The sequence below is a fragment of the Paramormyrops kingsleyae genome, chromosome 4 (genome assembly GCF_048594095.1).
Source record: "Paramormyrops kingsleyae isolate MSU_618 chromosome 4, PKINGS_0.4, whole genome shotgun sequence".
Classification (NCBI taxonomy): domain Eukaryota; kingdom Metazoa; phylum Chordata; class Actinopteri; order Osteoglossiformes; family Mormyridae; genus Paramormyrops; species Paramormyrops kingsleyae.
In genome coordinates this window covers 43,774,463-43,790,941 of record NC_132800.1, presented here as the reverse complement: position 1 = coordinate 43,790,941, position 16,479 = coordinate 43,774,463, and the positions used below count along the sequence as shown (strand labels likewise).

Here is a 16,479-nt window from a genome sequence, read left to right as displayed (position 1 = left end):
CTCACTCACTGGGAATCATTCCATGTTAACCTGCACACTCATACATACACTCACAACACACAAACATACACACATACACATATGCGTACACACGCACATACACGTATGCGTACACACACACACACATACGCGTACATATGCACACGCACACACATACACACACTTTCATATCAACACACATACACTTAGAATGCACACACACATAGACATGCACGCACACACACACACACACACACGAGAGCCTAGGGCTCTCTTCCCCTATTTTATCCCTCTTTCTCCTTGTCTGGGTGTGTGTGTGTGAGAGAGTATGTGTGAAAGTTGGTGTGTGGCTTCCACTCCCTCCTCTCAGATGCAGATACGGGTACGACGATATTTAGACAGTGTTCCTGGTGGTCTGCTTATGCATATATATTTATTTTCTTTCATTGGTATTAACGTATTTAATTCCAGAAGCAGATACTGGCAAAAGCACATTCCCATGTCATAATGGTACCACTGGTTTCTTTGTGTGTATACTGTGTGTGTGTGTCCCTGGATCTTATCTTTCAGATACATCAGCTGGTGTGATGATACAGTGTCCAGCAGTAAGATACAGAAGCTGTCCTCTTATTACTCTTTCTTTCTTGTTCTACTGTCAGTATTATTTCTCTTTCCCTGTCTCTCTCTCTCTCTGACCCCCCTCCTTATTTTATTTTTATTTTTATTATGTATTTATTTATTTTTCTACTTCCTCTGTCTCTCACCCCTTTCTCTCCTTTCTCACTGTCTCTCTCTATCTCTTTCCCACTAACCCCCCCTGTCAGCTCCGGCTTTGTGGCGCATTGACATAAAAATGATTAATAAAGAGTATACCTCAAGTAACAAGAGGAGCTTAAATCCGAAGCTCCACTTGGCAAAATAAAATTGTTGGCACAATAAGGCACCCAGACTAACATCCTGCTTGCTAAACTGCCGGACACGACAGGGGAAAAAAAAAAAAGATTCAAAATAGATATAAGGCTCCAGGCCCAGATTCCCATGTCGCATTCTGTGAAAAGCTGCAGTTCTAATGCACCACTGAGGTCAGTGCAACCCCTGCATCTGGCTTGAGAAGCTGCTGTTTTTGGACCTTTAAGAAATAAACATCCAAGCAAAACATAGACAGGGAGGCTTTTCTCATATAATATATACTGGGCTTCTAGTTTAAGCTTTGTGTGCCCATGTGGTTTTCACACATTATGATGCTGTGAGTAAAAATGTTCAAAGAGGAACAAAGAAACATCACACATCAGCAAAAGTGGTGCAGAAAGATGCTGGACATTCCAGCAACATTTAACCTGCATTTCAGAAACACATTAACAACATTGCCAATGTCAGCGAGTCTGTGTGCAAACTCATCTCTCCCCGATGGTCATGTGCTTTGGGCTGCTGTTTCACATTCGGGAGGCGAAGGGATATTTACTTATTTACTTAGCTTTAATCCAAAGCCTTTCTCGGGGGGGGGGGGGGGGGGGCATGGAGTCATAAACAGTAATGTGTAAACAGTATTATGACTTGAAACAGAGCTGAAAGGAAACTGCAGAGACAAACAGTTAATACAAAGAAGGCACATGTCGTTCATCCAGGGTAGAATTGCATTGGTCTGTCCACTAGGTGGTGCTGTCTAAGGAGCCCTCTCCCCACTAGGTAGCAGAGAGCATCAACCATACAGAATAAACAAAAAATGCTACAGACACCACAGTGGACTTACAGTCTGTCAGTGGATAGAGGCCTGACCTTTTGAGCATGAACCTTATCCTCCTGACTGTAGATCCAGTGCACTAATCATTGCACCACCTGCTGCACGCTGGCCCATGGTGCGAGTAGCGCTCCTGGTTCTCCAGAAGGCTTCCCACGCTGCCTCACGCCCAGGCTGCATCCCAGCAGGCCGCTCTAGCATACTTGCCTTCTCTATGGTGTCTGCATCCACACCCAGCACCTTCAGCCAATCAGTCAGCTCCTTGTCAGGCCCCACATCAGCTGGGATGTGAAATATGGAGGGTGGGTAGATGTCTGTGGGGGGGGAGGAGAGGCTCATGTGCTGGAGGGTTTGGTTACATCAGTGTTGGTGACAGTTTGGACGCTGTGGGAGGTTCTGGCTGCATGTGTGTCCTGTTATATTCCAGCCTCTTGCTCTGCCTGTGTGTGTGATTACAGATTGGTTGGTTCTTGACTCGTATCAGATCCAGGTCGTGCACCCTCTGTTGGAGACTACTTCTGCACCAGGTCTTCCAACAGCCTGCATGACAGGACCGAGCCACCCCATAGCATGCTGCAGATTTCATCATTGGTGGCTTCTGTATAGGGAACAATCTTAATAAAATGCAATGTTTGAATGCTATGAAGTTTGATCGAGTTACATTTGCAGACATTACAGCTTCATACTTTACCCACGATTCTCAGGGTGGAGAACCAAGATGTCAGTATACACTCACCTAAAGGATTATTAGGAACACCTATTCAATTTCTCATTAATGCAATTATCTAATCAACCAATCACATGGCAGTTGCTTCAATGCATTTAGGGGTGTGGTCCTGGTCAAGACAATCTCCTGAACTCCAAACTGAATGTCAGAATGGGAAAGAAAGGTGATTTAAGCAATTTTGAGCGTGGCATGGTTGTTGGTGCCAGACGGGCCGGCCTGAGTATTTCACAATCTGCTCAGTTACTGGGATTTTCACGCACAACCATTTCTAGGGTTTACAAAGAATGGTGTGCAAAGGGAAAAACATCCAGTATGCGGCAGTCCTGTGGGCGAAAATGCCTTGTTGATGCTAGAGGTCAGAGGAGAATGGGCCGACTGATTCAAGCTGATAGAAGAGCAACTTTGAGTGAAATAACCACTCGTTACAACCGAGGTATGCAGCAAAGCATTTGTGAAGCCACAACACGCACAACCTTGAGGCGGATAGGCTACAACAGCAGAAGACCCCACCGGGTACCACTCATCTCCACTACAAATAGGAAAAAGAGGCTACAATTTGCACGAGCTCACCAAAATTGGACAGTTGAAGACTGGAAAAATGTTGCCTGGTCTGATGAGTCTCGATTTCTGTTGAGACATTCAAATTTCTGTTGAGACATTCATGAGTCAGAATTTGGCGTAAACAGAATGAGAGCATGGATCCATCATGCCTTGTTACCACTGTGCAGGCTGGTGGTGGTGGTGTAATGGTGTGGGGGATGTTTTCTTGGCACACTTTAGTCCCCTTAGTGCCAATTGGGCATCGTTTAAATGCCACGGCCTACCTGAGCATTGTTTCTGACCATGTCCATCCCTTTATGACCACCACGTACCCATCCTCTGATGGCTACTTCCAGCAGGATAATGCACCATGTCACAAAGCTCGAATCATTTCAAATTGGTTTCTTGAACATGACAATGAGTTCACTGTACTAAAATGGCTCCCACAGTCACCAGATCTCAACCCAATAGAGCATCTTTGGGATGTGGTGGAACGGGAGCTTCGTGCCCTGGATGTGCATCCCACAAATCTCCATCAACTGCAAGATGCTATCCTATCAATATGGGCCAACATTTCTAAAGAATGCTTTCAGCACCTTGTTGAATCAATGCCACGTAGAATTAAGGCAGTTCTGAAGGCGAAAGGGGGTCAAACACCGTATTAGTATGGTGTTCCTAATAATCCTTTAGGTGAGTGTATATCAGTATATATCTGTCACCTGGACTAAAACCAGATTGAGCTGAACCCCCTGTTCTCACGCTCCCATGGTCCTAAACTCCTTATTGTTCCAGTTTGTAATGCTGTTTCAAACGAGCTGCTTTCAGGCAGATTAGCAGACCCAGCTGGTCGCTGTACACAGTGACCAAAGAGCCCAGAGGCACAGCGATTGGCTCAGGTCTCATTACTGTATAAAGCCTGTATGAGAGATGAAGGTGTGTTCAGACCTCGAGCTCACAGGACCAGCAGACAAGGTCATGTGACTCTGCAAACAGGTTCCGCCCCCCCCCCCCCCGCTTCAAAACATTATTATTTTGCATCCAGAGTTTTCCAATTTCATTTGTAGTACTTAAGCACCCACTATATATCTAATTTTAAAATCCTAATTGGCTGTTACCTTGAGGTGGGGCTACATTGTTCATTAGTCACCAAAGCTATACAATATCAAGGCTTAATCTTTTTATACCACAAACATGGTCTATTTAATCATAAAGTCTGGGTACAGAGACTGGTCTGTTTTGTATCCTGCAGCTGTAGTGTGTAGCTAATGTGTAAATGAATATTGGCACATGCTGAAATGTTCACCTTGTGGTGAGGCAGCAGCCCTGCAGGGCACCTTGTGGTGAAAACAGATGCAGAATTAAAGAAATTACACTGACCTTTGGGCATAAGCTCATAGGCGTGTTTTTATTGAGTTTATTTATTGTATATATATATATGTGTGTGTGTGTGTGTTTATGTTCTCCATCTTTGGAATGGACGGAGAAGGGTGAAAGGTCAGCGTGACGCGAGGGAGAAGAGGCTCACAGGAGAGACGGGAGGTGGAGGCGCGGCAGAGACTAAATCTGTCCTGCAAAATCAATGGACTCATGGATTAAGTTTGCTTGTACCATCGTATTTTTCCCCTGTTCTGGTCTCCAGTATTTTTGGCCTGTTGCTGTCATTACTTTACATGGTTCCTGTCATAGGTGGGAATAAACAGCATTTTATGCTCAGCCTGCCAGCAAAGGGGGACCTGGCTTCTAAGGACATCAGTGTCTCTGTAGAGCTCTCACTCGCCTGACCTGCAGTTGGTCTGCCCTCCTGTGGGCCCACCACCAGTAGGGGGGGGCCATGGGGGTCAGGTGTTATGTGGATCAGGTGGCACTCAAAGGCAAGGGTCCTGACGGACCAATCTTCGGTTACTGAAACATGGAATGTAACCTCTCTTGTGGGAAAGGAGCCTGAACTGGTGCAGGAGGTAGAAAGCAGAGATGGCAATTTCGGCACCCAGGATCGATCCGTTCCGAAGACGTCCGAAACTTCCCGTCTCGATACGGAGTTTGTGAAATGTTTAGAAACATCAGTCACGTGACCGCCGTGTCATTGTTCACGGCGAGAGAAAAAACCTATTAAAAAAACCCTGGAAAAAATCCTTGCGTGTTGGGTATTTGTGGGGTTGTTGATTTGAGTGAGTAGTTTGGCGATTATTATTAGTTGAAATGCAATTGTATTAGTGCAACAGGTGTGGGGGAACCGTCCACTGGCCCAATGGTGGAATCCAATTGGACAGCCGAAGGTTTGGAATGCGTGTGGGTTTAGGTAAAGACCGAATCATATCTGACTCCAATTTAATTAAAGATCTTTATGGCAATTTTAGTCATGACATTTCTGTTATTTAGATTACTTCTGGGCAGTGCCTTCTATTGCTGAACTCCCACTAATCCCGGATGGTGGAGCACACCGGATTCGCCTTGGCCGATGGGGCGGTTCGTGGATCTGCTATGTAGGACTGGGTTTAGAAGTTGGGAAATCACTACAATGTAATACAGTACCAGCCTAGATAACCGTCAGGACCTGGCGACCCATAACACCACAGAGTCTCAGCTGACACTGGCCAAATCTGAGCTAGTGAGGGCCACAAAGGTTAAGCCGGTGTTTGCCATACCTCAGCGTGTGAGTGCCTCAGAGGCTGAGCCGGTCTTTTACCGTAACTCAGCGTGTGCGCGCCTCAGAGGCTGGGCCGGACTTTGCCGTAACCCAGCGTGTGCACACCTCAGTGGTTGAGCCGGTATTCACCGTAACTCAACTTAGGCAGTCGCATCGGGTCTCGGAGAAACGGAGTCCAGTCAGAGGTTGCAAGAGAGTGTTAGAATAACCCCAATCTCTGAGAAACATGCAGAGGTTAACAAAGTCAGACAGCCAAGAAGTAATCAAAACACAGTTTATTCATAATTAATACAGTAAAACCGGTCTAAGTCGACACTCCGGGACCAGCTTAAAAGTGACGACTTAAAGAATTGACGAGATACACCTAAGTCGACACTTCGGCGGCTTATGTCTATCTCGCCGTTTTGCCGACTAGTAAATATAACACCATACCTCTACTACACCGCACTATACACGCGAGACTTAAGACCAGGGAGCGACTAGTGCGATAGGTGGGGATTCCCCGTTTCTACATCGCCGTGGTGACAAGCAGGCGGCGGGAATGCAGCGATTGGGGTGTCGACTTACAGGTAGGAAAATCCATTCATTTGTGTTCTTCGGGATTTAGGTGACGACTAAGGGAATTTGACGACTTACAAGCGGTGATTTACACAAGGAATTTTAAAGGAAACATCATTAGGAAAAATCGGGACTTTTGCTTGAGCGTCGACTTGTGCACATTGACGAGTTACAAGACGGCGACTTAGACCAGTTTTACTGTATATAACACATCAATTTAACTAACTATAACATTAAGGTAATTTTAACATGTGGCCACAAGTCCTAAACTATATCATCCAATCAAAACAATACAACAATTTCATAACTCAGCTGAGTGGACACATAGTAACTGCAGAAAATATCTGATTACAAATGTAGATTCATGCAGCACTATGTGGGAGCTCTGATTACAGAGTGTCTCCCTTTGCTACTCTGGAGCTCTTCCTTAAGTATTCCAAACCAAGTGACAGAATGTACCAAATATTGTGACTGATTATTTAGGGTCTGCTTTGATCTTGTGTGTGTGTCCTGGAGAACTGTTGATTTTATCAATTCTCAGACCCTCAGCCAATCAAATTGCTTTAGGAGTTCCTTTGTTCTACCAGGTGATAAGATCCTCCACTTTGGTGGGCTTATTCTTACTTTCTATATTTCTCTTATGGGAAAACATACTGCGTTAAGGTTGAGAGTATTGTGCCTGTCGTACTGTGACCATTCAAACTAGACCAAACATGGGTGTATGTGTCCCTGATGTTAGTCTGGGGTAATACCTCCTGTGTTGGTGTGAGTTAGCGGGTGTAGGATGCATCTGTGTCTTGACGCAGCCAGATCTGGTCACTGGAATTTGGCTGCAGGGTTCTGGCTGCCTGGTGGGGGTGAGGTGTCCCTTTTGATGTGGTGATCAGGTGATTTGGGTCCAGTCTTGGACCTTGCTAGAGGAACTGGGTGGAACATTACAGGCTTGCCAGAGCTCAGACCGACGGGGCCTGCAACCTGCGGCCTTACACAGGTTAGCAGTTAGTGTGATTTATGGTTAAGTAAATAATGAGGGACATATAATTTATAGTAGGTGTAATATCAAGGTTTTTCTTAGATTCAGTTAGAAACATAAATCAAACAGCTAGAGTATGCATAGACACATAGATTACATGTATATATTAACATTGCTAACACAGACAAAGATAGATAGCTACAGGCACATATTGAGATAGAGGTAGGTTACATTTAGATAGTAATAAGAACATAAGAACATAAGAACTATACAAACGAGATGAGGCCATTCGGCCCATCGAGCTTGCTTGGAGAGAACCAACTAATAGCTCAGAGTTGTTAAAATCTTATCTAGCTCTGATTTAAAGGAACCCAAGGATTCAGCTTGCACTACGTTATCAGGAAGACTATTCCATACTCTGACTACACGCTGTGTAAAGAAGTGCTTCCTTAAATCCAGTTTGAAATGTTCTCCTGCTAATTTCCACCTATGGCCACGAGTTCTTGTATGTGAACTAATGCTGAAGTAACTATTCGGTTGAACAGCATCCAAACCTGTTAGAATCTTATAGACCTGGATCATGTCCCCCCTCAGTCTCCTTTGCTTGAGGCTGAACAGATTTAGCTCAAATAACCTTTGCTCGTATTACATTCCTCTAAGACCAGGAATCATTCTTGTGGCCCTACGCTGCACCTATTCTAAGGCCGCAATGTCCTTTTTAAGATATGGTGACCAAACCTGCACACAATATTCTAGGTGAGGTCTCACCAAGGAATTGTATAATCTTAGCATTACCTCCCTTGACTTAAACTCCACACACCTGGAGATATACCCCAACATCCTATTGGCCTTTTTTATTGCTTCCCCGCACTGGCGAGAATGAGACATGGAAGCATCAACATACACACCAAGGTCTTTCTCATAATCAGCTACCTTTATTTCAGTAGGTCCCATAAAATACCTGTACTTTATATTTCTGCTCCCTACATGGAGTACCTTACATTTGTCTATGTTAAATTTCATCTGCCATGTGTCGGCCCAGTCACTAATTAAATTAAGATCCCGCTGTAGCTGCTGAGCCGCTAGTTCAGTATCTGCTACACCACCCACCTTGGTGTCATCTGCAAATTTCACCAGTTTACTGTATATATTGGTGTCTATATCATTTATGTAAATTAGGAACAATAGTGGTCCTAAAATGTAACCCTGCGGTACCCCACTATGAACACAGGCCCACTGTGACATTGAGCCTCTTATAACTACTCGCTGCTTCCTATCCGTTAACCAGTTATCAATCCAGGTCGCTACAGTTCCTAAAATACCTGTCGCTTTGAGTTTAAGTGAGAGCCTCTTGTGGGGGACAACATCAAAAGCCTTTTGGAAATCTAAGTAGATGACATCATAGGCCTTCTTATCATCAACTTCCTGAGTAGCTTCCTCAAAAAACTCCAACAGATTTGTTAAACAGGATCTACCTCTCCAAAATCCATGCTGGCTATCCCTCAAAATGTTAACCTACCAGGTTAATCCAGGTAATCTACCATTTTCTCTTTGATTATAGCCTCCATAACTTTACCAGTTATACAAGTTAGACTGATTGGCCTATAGTTTGACAAATTACTTCTATCCCCTTTTTTGAAAATGGGCATTATGTTGGCATGCTTCCAATCAGAAGGTACCACACCTTCAGATAAGGATTTTTGAAACAGTAAAGTTAAGGGTCGGCAAATAATATCCCTCATCTCTTTTAACACTATAGGTAAGATGCCATCAGGGCCCTGTGATTTATTTATTTTGAGTTTAGCTAGGCTTTGCAAAACATCAGCTTCAGTTATATATATATTAGTTATAGACGATGTTGGATTAGTAATAAGAACTGGTAAGTTACTAGTGTCCTCAACAGTGAATACCCGTGCAAAACTATCATTGAACTCATTTACTATATCAAGGTCGTTTTCAACTATAAGACCCTTACCATCCTGCAGATTAGTAATTTCAGCTTTTAGAGCTCTTTTAGAGTTAAAATACTGGAAGAAACTTTTAACGTCATCCCTAGCCTCCAATGCGATCTTCCTTTCGACATTCCTTTTAGCTCGTCTAATGTCATTTTTTAATTCAGCCTGTAGATTTAGATACTCTTGCTTTATTCTGTCATCATCAGTTATTTTCCATTTCTGGAACAAAGCCCTTTTCCTCCTTACTTTATACTTTATTTCCCTAGTAAACCACCTAGGTTGCAATTTCCTACATTTATTCTTGCTGGAAACAGGTATGAAGTCCTCTTGCACTTGCAATAATGTGCTTTTAAAAAATTCCCATGCCTCTTCAACAGTTTTGTTATTTAACTCCATCCAGTTCACATTTTCTAGTTTTAATCTCATACAATTGAAGTTAGCCTTCCTAACATTATATATTTTTGATTTGGACTTTGCTCTTCGGGCACTAAAGGGATCAATGGAGGGAAAAGGTGTAAAGAGACCTACAGTAGGTCTAGGGCCTGGGATTACTTTGATTTAATATTCATGGATGACGTGAAGTGTAGAGAGTGCAATGTAGTGTTAAAATATTACAACACCACCTCTTCTATGTTTAGACACCTGCAGTGTAAACATTCGGTGGATCCAAGTGCACAGAGTGGTAATGTAGACAATGCTGGCATTTCCACTCCAGCAAGGCCTGCTGCTGCTCCACAGCTATGTATGTCTAGCACTGACCTTTTTCTATTCAGTGGGTGTTTGATCAACTTTGTATAGCCTAGTAATGCTATAGTGCAATGTTCTTTGGTTTATATGACAAGAAATTGTAAGCATTTTATACAGTAACATTGTTACATTGATAGTTGGCCCATTCGGACTCAATGTCCCCCGCCTCCCCCGGGACATGGGCGAAGTTCTGCCGGAGGTAGGAGTTGAAACTCCCCCTGACAGGGGATTCCACCAGACGTTCCCAGCAGACCCGCTATACGCTTGGGTCTTCCAGGTCTGACCGGCTTCCTCCCCCACCAGCGGAGCCAACCCACCACCAGGTGGTGATCGGTTGACAGCTCCACCCCTCTCCTCACCCGAGTGTCCAATACATGCGGCCGCAAGTCCGATGACACGACCACAAAGTCGATCATCGAACTGCAGCCTAGGGTGTCCTGGTGCTAAATGCACATATGGACACCCTTATGCTTGAACATGGTGTTCATTATGGACAATCCGTGACGAGCACAGAATTCCAATAACAAAACACCACTCAGGTTCCGATAAGGGGGGGCGTTCCCCCCCAATCACGCCCCACCAGATCTCACTGTCATTGCCCACGTGAGCATTGAAGTCCCCCAGCAGAACAAGAGAGTCCCCTGAGGAGCCCCTTCCAAGGACTCCAAAAAGGGTGGGTATTCTGAACTGCCGTTTGGCGCATAAGCGCAAAAAACAGTCAGGACCCGTCCCCCCACTCGAAGGCGAAGGGAGGCTACCCTATTGTCCACCGCGGTAAACCCCAATGTACAGGCGCCCAGCCAAGGGGCAATAAGTATGCCCACCCCAGCTCGGTGCCTCTCCCCATGAGCAACTCCAGAGTGGAAGAGGGTCCAACCCCCTTTGAGGAGACTGGTTCCAGAGCCCAGGCCATGCATCGAGGTGAGCCCGACCACATCTAATCGGAACTTCACAGCCTCGCGCACCAACTCAGGCTCCTTCCCCACCAGAGAGGTGACATTCCATGTCCCTAGAGCTAGCCACTGCCCAACTCAGACTGCACCCGACCCCTATGGCCCCTCCTACAGCTGGTGAGCCCATTGGAGGGGGTCTTGTGAGCCGCACTTCATCTGGTTCCTCAGCCAGGACCTGTTTGCCTTGGGTGACCCTAACAGGGGCATAAAGCCCCGGGCAACTTAGCTCCTGGGATCATTGGAACACGCAAACCCCTCCACCATGATAAGGTGTCGGCCTAATCAGTCATGCACCACATAATATAATAATGCGCTCTATAATTTTCAAATTGCTGATTGTAATCTACTCTCTCCTTTCCTTAACTAACCATTCAGTACTTATAGTATGAAAAACATGTTCTTTCATTTTGTACTACAACTAATAGCTGCTGAGGGTTGCAAACAGTGGGATTTCTTGGTACAACAAAAACACATTTATGTTACTTTAATGTGTATCATGGCTAATAAATGCATAATTTGCCTGTGTTAGTTCTTACTTATAACTATTGAAAACATTAAAGGAATAATATCTTACATTCAATTGTTCTTTTGCCACTTGTTCCTTGATTATAAGGTCCACAGGCTTTTTGTTGTTTGAACTACGCTCACTGAGCACCACCTCATGTTTTGGGGTGCTATGACTTATTTTAGATGTACTGGATACCCTGTGTACAGGCTACAACTTGCGCTGAAGGAGGCCAGTTGCCTCAACAGTCCAAAAGGCAAATCTAAAGCCATGTCTGAGAGAGAAATGAGGAGCTATGGTTAACAAGTTTTTACTATTAATTTGACCTGCATGGTAATCTGCACCTTAGAATATATTTTTTTCTGCAAAATAACATATTAGCAAATATATATTATATATTTTATAATATAAATATAATAATAAATTATGAAATAATATTTTGAGAAATGCATCAATAGGTAATTAGCTTATGTTTTAATTCAATATGCTTCTGATTTTAAACACTTGTTATAATATTTATCGAAATATTCCTAAAGAAATGTGTGTATCCATTAAACTTTTACATGCTTTTACACAGCTGCACAGTCAACTTACCTTTAAAATGAAATGCCCTTTTTACATGAAGATTCATATATGGGCCTGTCTTTTTGCTGGGTTTAAAGGTAGGACACAGCGGGTAATGAAAAAGTCCCTTACAACAAACATGGCATTCTTCTAGAGCTGGATAGGAACCAGCCTCACAGATAGATCGGTGCATCTGAAAGATTTTTTTCCAATAGTCAGCAAGAGTATAAAAAAGCAATATTACCATTGCAGCACTATAATTACTATAGAGGCTATTAAATAAACTTTTATTACTAATAATGTTTTTGTAATAATTATGCAAAGAATTAAGTGCCTGGAATACAGGCACTTCTGACGATGTTTACTACCTTGTCGAAATATACTACTGAAGCGCGGATCGAACAAAGAATCGAAAAAATATACCGTGTCAAATTATGGTTAGTGTGTAATTTTACATGAAATGACACGAGGAATCGGCAATTGTTTACAATGAGAGCATAGTACGATACTCTTTTAAAACTCAAACATGTTAAATATCATGCTATATTTGATTAGTGCATTCATGGTATCACGTCTCAATGCGATTGAACACACAATAAAAAAAAAAAATTACGAGCAAACATGTTTTTAACTGTGAAGCTCTAAAGAACTTGACTTAAATTATGATCTCCACATTGCTCCATTTCCGGCTATTTCCTCCGTAAACACTACACTAAGAGGTTAATTTGTATATTTTGTAGAAATACATATGTTTTTACTTTAATAAGTCCACTGTTTTCTTGTCCAAAATATGAAATAAAATATTTGCGACATTCCATTTTATCGAGATGAGGTTGTGTATTTATTTGGAGAACGGACAACCTGTAAAACTCCACTCCTAATCATTTTAAGGAGGGACGTCCTGTAAAACTCCACTTCCTACTAAACTCCAGTTCCTGTAAAACTCCACGCTCGAGAAAGCAGCCGGCAGGTGACGGGCACATAGATATCTATAGAATGACTAGATGTCTCGTCTGCGTTGCTGGCCAACGGAGTCGAACGTCCGCATATGGCGGCCATCTTACCACAGGCTGCTCGCTCACCCAAAATATGGTGTTGATAGTAAAACATGTAATTTTTAAATAGCCATAACGTGCTCAATTTTTAACCGATTTTCAAACGGTTTGATTTTATAAACGTCAAATATGTAGTTATGACACTGAATACTTTTGAATAATTATCTTATGTTCTAAAAAATAGAATAATGTTCTAGAATAGGTAGACTAAGCCTACAAGATTTCCCTTAACAAATATACATCAAGAAACGCTGCATGTTAAAATCCCCACCCTGTACAGTGATGACTATAACACAGCACAAAGAACTAAAGTCCATATTTCCAAATTGTTAATAAAAATATTTTTACACATAAAATGGTAGTAAACAGTTTGTTTAGACATTATAAAGGCACTTTTCAAAGATTTTTGAAGATTTATTAAAATCAATGTTTAGACAGAGGTGTTAGAGACATTTGATGGATTTTTTTTTTTTTTTTTTTACATTTTCATTAAAAATTTAGCATAGTAACAAAGGTGTCCCAGTGGTGCTGGTTCTGGTCCTCATCCAGCTGGGCCTGATAAGAGTGGGTTAGCATTACTATAACTCATGATCAGTGGCGGCTGGTGAATGTGTCATTTTCACATACAAACGGAGCATTCTGGTGCATTCGGACAAAATAATAGATAAAAGTTAACATTCTCTCCCTGTGTCTGTATGTGTGTTTGTGAGAAAGTGAGAGAGAGAGACAGAGAGAGGGAATGTGATTTTAAAATGGGTGTACGTTAAACAAAATATTCTAAACCTTGTGTCAACAACAATCTAGCAATACTATTATGTAATATGTACATACTTCCACTAAGTAGCTAACGATTATCCTAAAAATAATTCATAATATTGTAACATCCTACAGGTGAAAGGTGATCCCTCGGGTTCTCGTTTCGAGACAACGGCGGTTACAGCAGACATAGGCGGCACAAAAGTCTGGCATCTTGTCAGCAATTTCCTGTAGAAATCATAATGCAAGACGTTTTAACAAACCAACCAGACAGTAAATCATGTGTAAATTCAGTTAAATCATGTTTATAATGTGTGTATTATATTGAAAAGAAAGCGTAATTCTGCCTCGCCCCAAATTACTGGATCGCTAGTAGCCTAGCTAGGCGTGATACACAACTAAACTGCACGATTAAGTCAGTTTTTTTTTTCGAGGAGAAAAGCTGCGATTTCAACATGTTCAAGCATCCAGAACTATAACCACGTTAATAATGTTTGTAAGAAAACACACAGTTTGTAAATCCATCAAGATTTCAGCGAGATAAGAGTATTAACGTTTGTGCAGGTCACTTACCTTACCTCTGTTTACCTGACGTTCGAATGATCCCGCCAGAAAGCCAGCCTGTGGTAAGATGGCCGACCTGTGCGGACGCTCTAGACCTCGTCATAATACATCTAGTCATTCTATATATATATCTATGGACGGGCACACATGACGGGCCCGGCTCGCGAGACTCACAAAAGATATCGCGGTATTTTCTCTGGAGCGCTACTTCTGTGACCATGGTGATTGTAAACAAGCTAGACAGAAATGGAAGTGCCCGGGGAATCAGACGACGGTCCTTTTTATTTTGAGCAGGTCTCCATACCAGAAGACTCCGAGGATGGTTACCAGTATAAGGAAGTCACTCTTGATGATGACAGCAGCCACACAGAGGAGGATGAGGGTTTGGAGGCCACTGTGAAAGCGACACGGGAGCACACTGAAGGCACAGGGTCAGTGGACCACAGAATTTTCAAGGATGCTAGCAAGGTGTCCCACATACCTGAAACAGTTGATGACTTCCTCCGGAATTTCCTCGTCAAGATGCGGATGCAAAGAACGCTGCAGAGTTTTCAGACGGAGTGGTATGAGATGGCGCAGCAGGGTGAGCTCAGAGCAGAGCTGGCAGGCTCAGTGCCTGATGCCTACACCCACAACCAGCTCCTGGAGAAGCAGCTGGAGGACATGCAGCGAGAGCGTGACACTTACAGGAGAGAGTCCCTCAAAGCCTCGGAGGCCCTGGCCAAGGTGCAGAAAGAGCGCGACTTTCACTGCATGCAGCACAAGCGCGTACTCCAGGAGAAGAACAGACTGACAGAGGAACTCAGGAAGCTGCAGAAGCACCATGCATCTTGTGAGGCAGCTCTCAGCCTGCTGACGCATAAGTACCAGGAGAGTCTGAAACAGAAGGTGCTAATCAGCCTGGAGAGGGACAAGGCACTGGGACGGCATCGCAACACCAGCACCAGCAGGACACAGCTTCAGGAGGCGAAGTCAGCCTGTGGTGCCTCCCAAGCGAGACCTGAGCGAGATGGCAGCAGAGAAGCAGGAGCAGCAGCACCAGCTGGCATGTCTGACTCTCCCGCCCGACCCACCACTCGGAGCAGCGCAGGGAGACACTCCAAAGACTCCGAGTTCCCTGCCGACACACGTGTCAGTCCCCTGCTCTCCCAGAGGAGGGCGCTGTCGGCCAAGGCCTCAGGCTTTCAGCTGAGCGGCACCCTACAGGCCCACATGCTGCCCATCAGTGGCCTGGCACTGCACCCGCGTGAGTTGCTGGTGGCCACAGCCAGTGACGAGGGCACATGGAAGCTGCTGGAGGTGCCAGGGGGCCAGGTTGTCGCCAGCGTGGGGGGGGAACATGGGGATTGGCTGTCAGGGTGCTGTTTCCACTCAGATGGCAAGACCCTGGCCACCAGTGGCGGAGATGCTGCGGTGAGACTGTGGGACACTGAGCGGGGCAGCTGTGTGCTGACACTGCGAGGCCACGCCAGCGCTGTGTGGGGCTGCTCCTTCCACTCCTGCGGTCTCTTCCTGGCCTCCTGCTCACAGGATGGCACGGGGAGGCTGTGGGACCTGCAAAGCGAGCGCTGCCGGGGGGTGCTGCGTGGCCACGCCTGCGCCGTCAACAGTGTGGCCTTCCTGGTTTCCTCCAGCACGCTGCTGACCGCCTCGGCCGACAGCACCGTGGCCCTGTGGGACGCCCGCACGTGTCTGCGCGCCACGACCTTCACCGGCCACCAGCACCCCTGCAACCACGCGACATTCAGCACCAGCGGCGACGCCTTGGCCTCCTGCGACTCACGGGGCATCGTGAAGCTGTGGGACGTGCGGACAGCGCAGGCTGTGGCCGTTGTGGACCTTGGCCCGCATGCCACCAACCAGGTGGCCTTTGGCCCGTTGGGGCGGGAGCTAGCCGTCGCTGGGGATGATGGCACCATCAAGGTGGTGGAGATCAGCTCAGCGCAGGTGAACGGCCTGACAGGGCACGAGGGTGCCGTCCACAGCGTGGTGTTCGACCACAGAGGCGAGCGCCTCCTGTCTGGAGGCTCCGATGGGACCGTGCGAATCTGGGAATGAAGCGGCTCGTATGCAGCATGACCTTTAACCCCCCGGGAAGTAAGATGCTTAACCAATGCAGAGAAAAGCCGTACTGCTGGTCAATGTGACCAAGCAACATCCACATTGTTAGGAAGTAAATTAGTTACATATGAAATTAAGCTGAAATAAAACATTTTAT

General features: G+C 44.8%; 1 protein-coding gene and 1 long non-coding RNA gene across 5 annotated transcripts; one reads left to right on the top strand and one right to left on the bottom strand.

Moving 5' to 3' along the window:
• Positions 1–1,277: 1,277 nt before the first annotated feature.
• LOC111836762 (uncharacterized) lies at positions 1,278–12,824 on the bottom strand. 4 transcript variants are annotated; one of them, XR_011990099.1, is made up of 5 exons: positions 11,917–12,822; positions 11,392–11,596; positions 6,942–7,112; positions 5,630–5,848; positions 1,278–2,031 (listed from the first exon to the last, which is right to left on the bottom strand). It is a non-coding gene; the product is annotated as an uncharacterized lncRNA (long non-coding RNA). The 4 variants fall into 4 exon arrangements; XR_011990098.1 differs by having other exon boundaries at positions 5,630–7,112; positions 11,917–12,824; XR_002836490.2 differs by lacking the exons at positions 5,630–5,848; positions 6,942–7,112 and having other exon boundaries at positions 11,917–12,821.
• A 1,645-nt stretch (positions 12,825–14,469) lies between these two features.
• Positions 14,470–16,455, top strand: spag16 (sperm associated antigen 16). The gene has a single exon (XM_023798305.2). The coding sequence runs from the start codon at positions 14,508–14,510 to the stop codon at positions 16,317–16,319; it is 1,812 nt and encodes a 603-aa protein (XP_023654073.2). The 5' UTR covers positions 14,470–14,507; the 3' UTR covers positions 16,320–16,455.
• Positions 16,456–16,479: the final 24 nt, after the last annotated feature.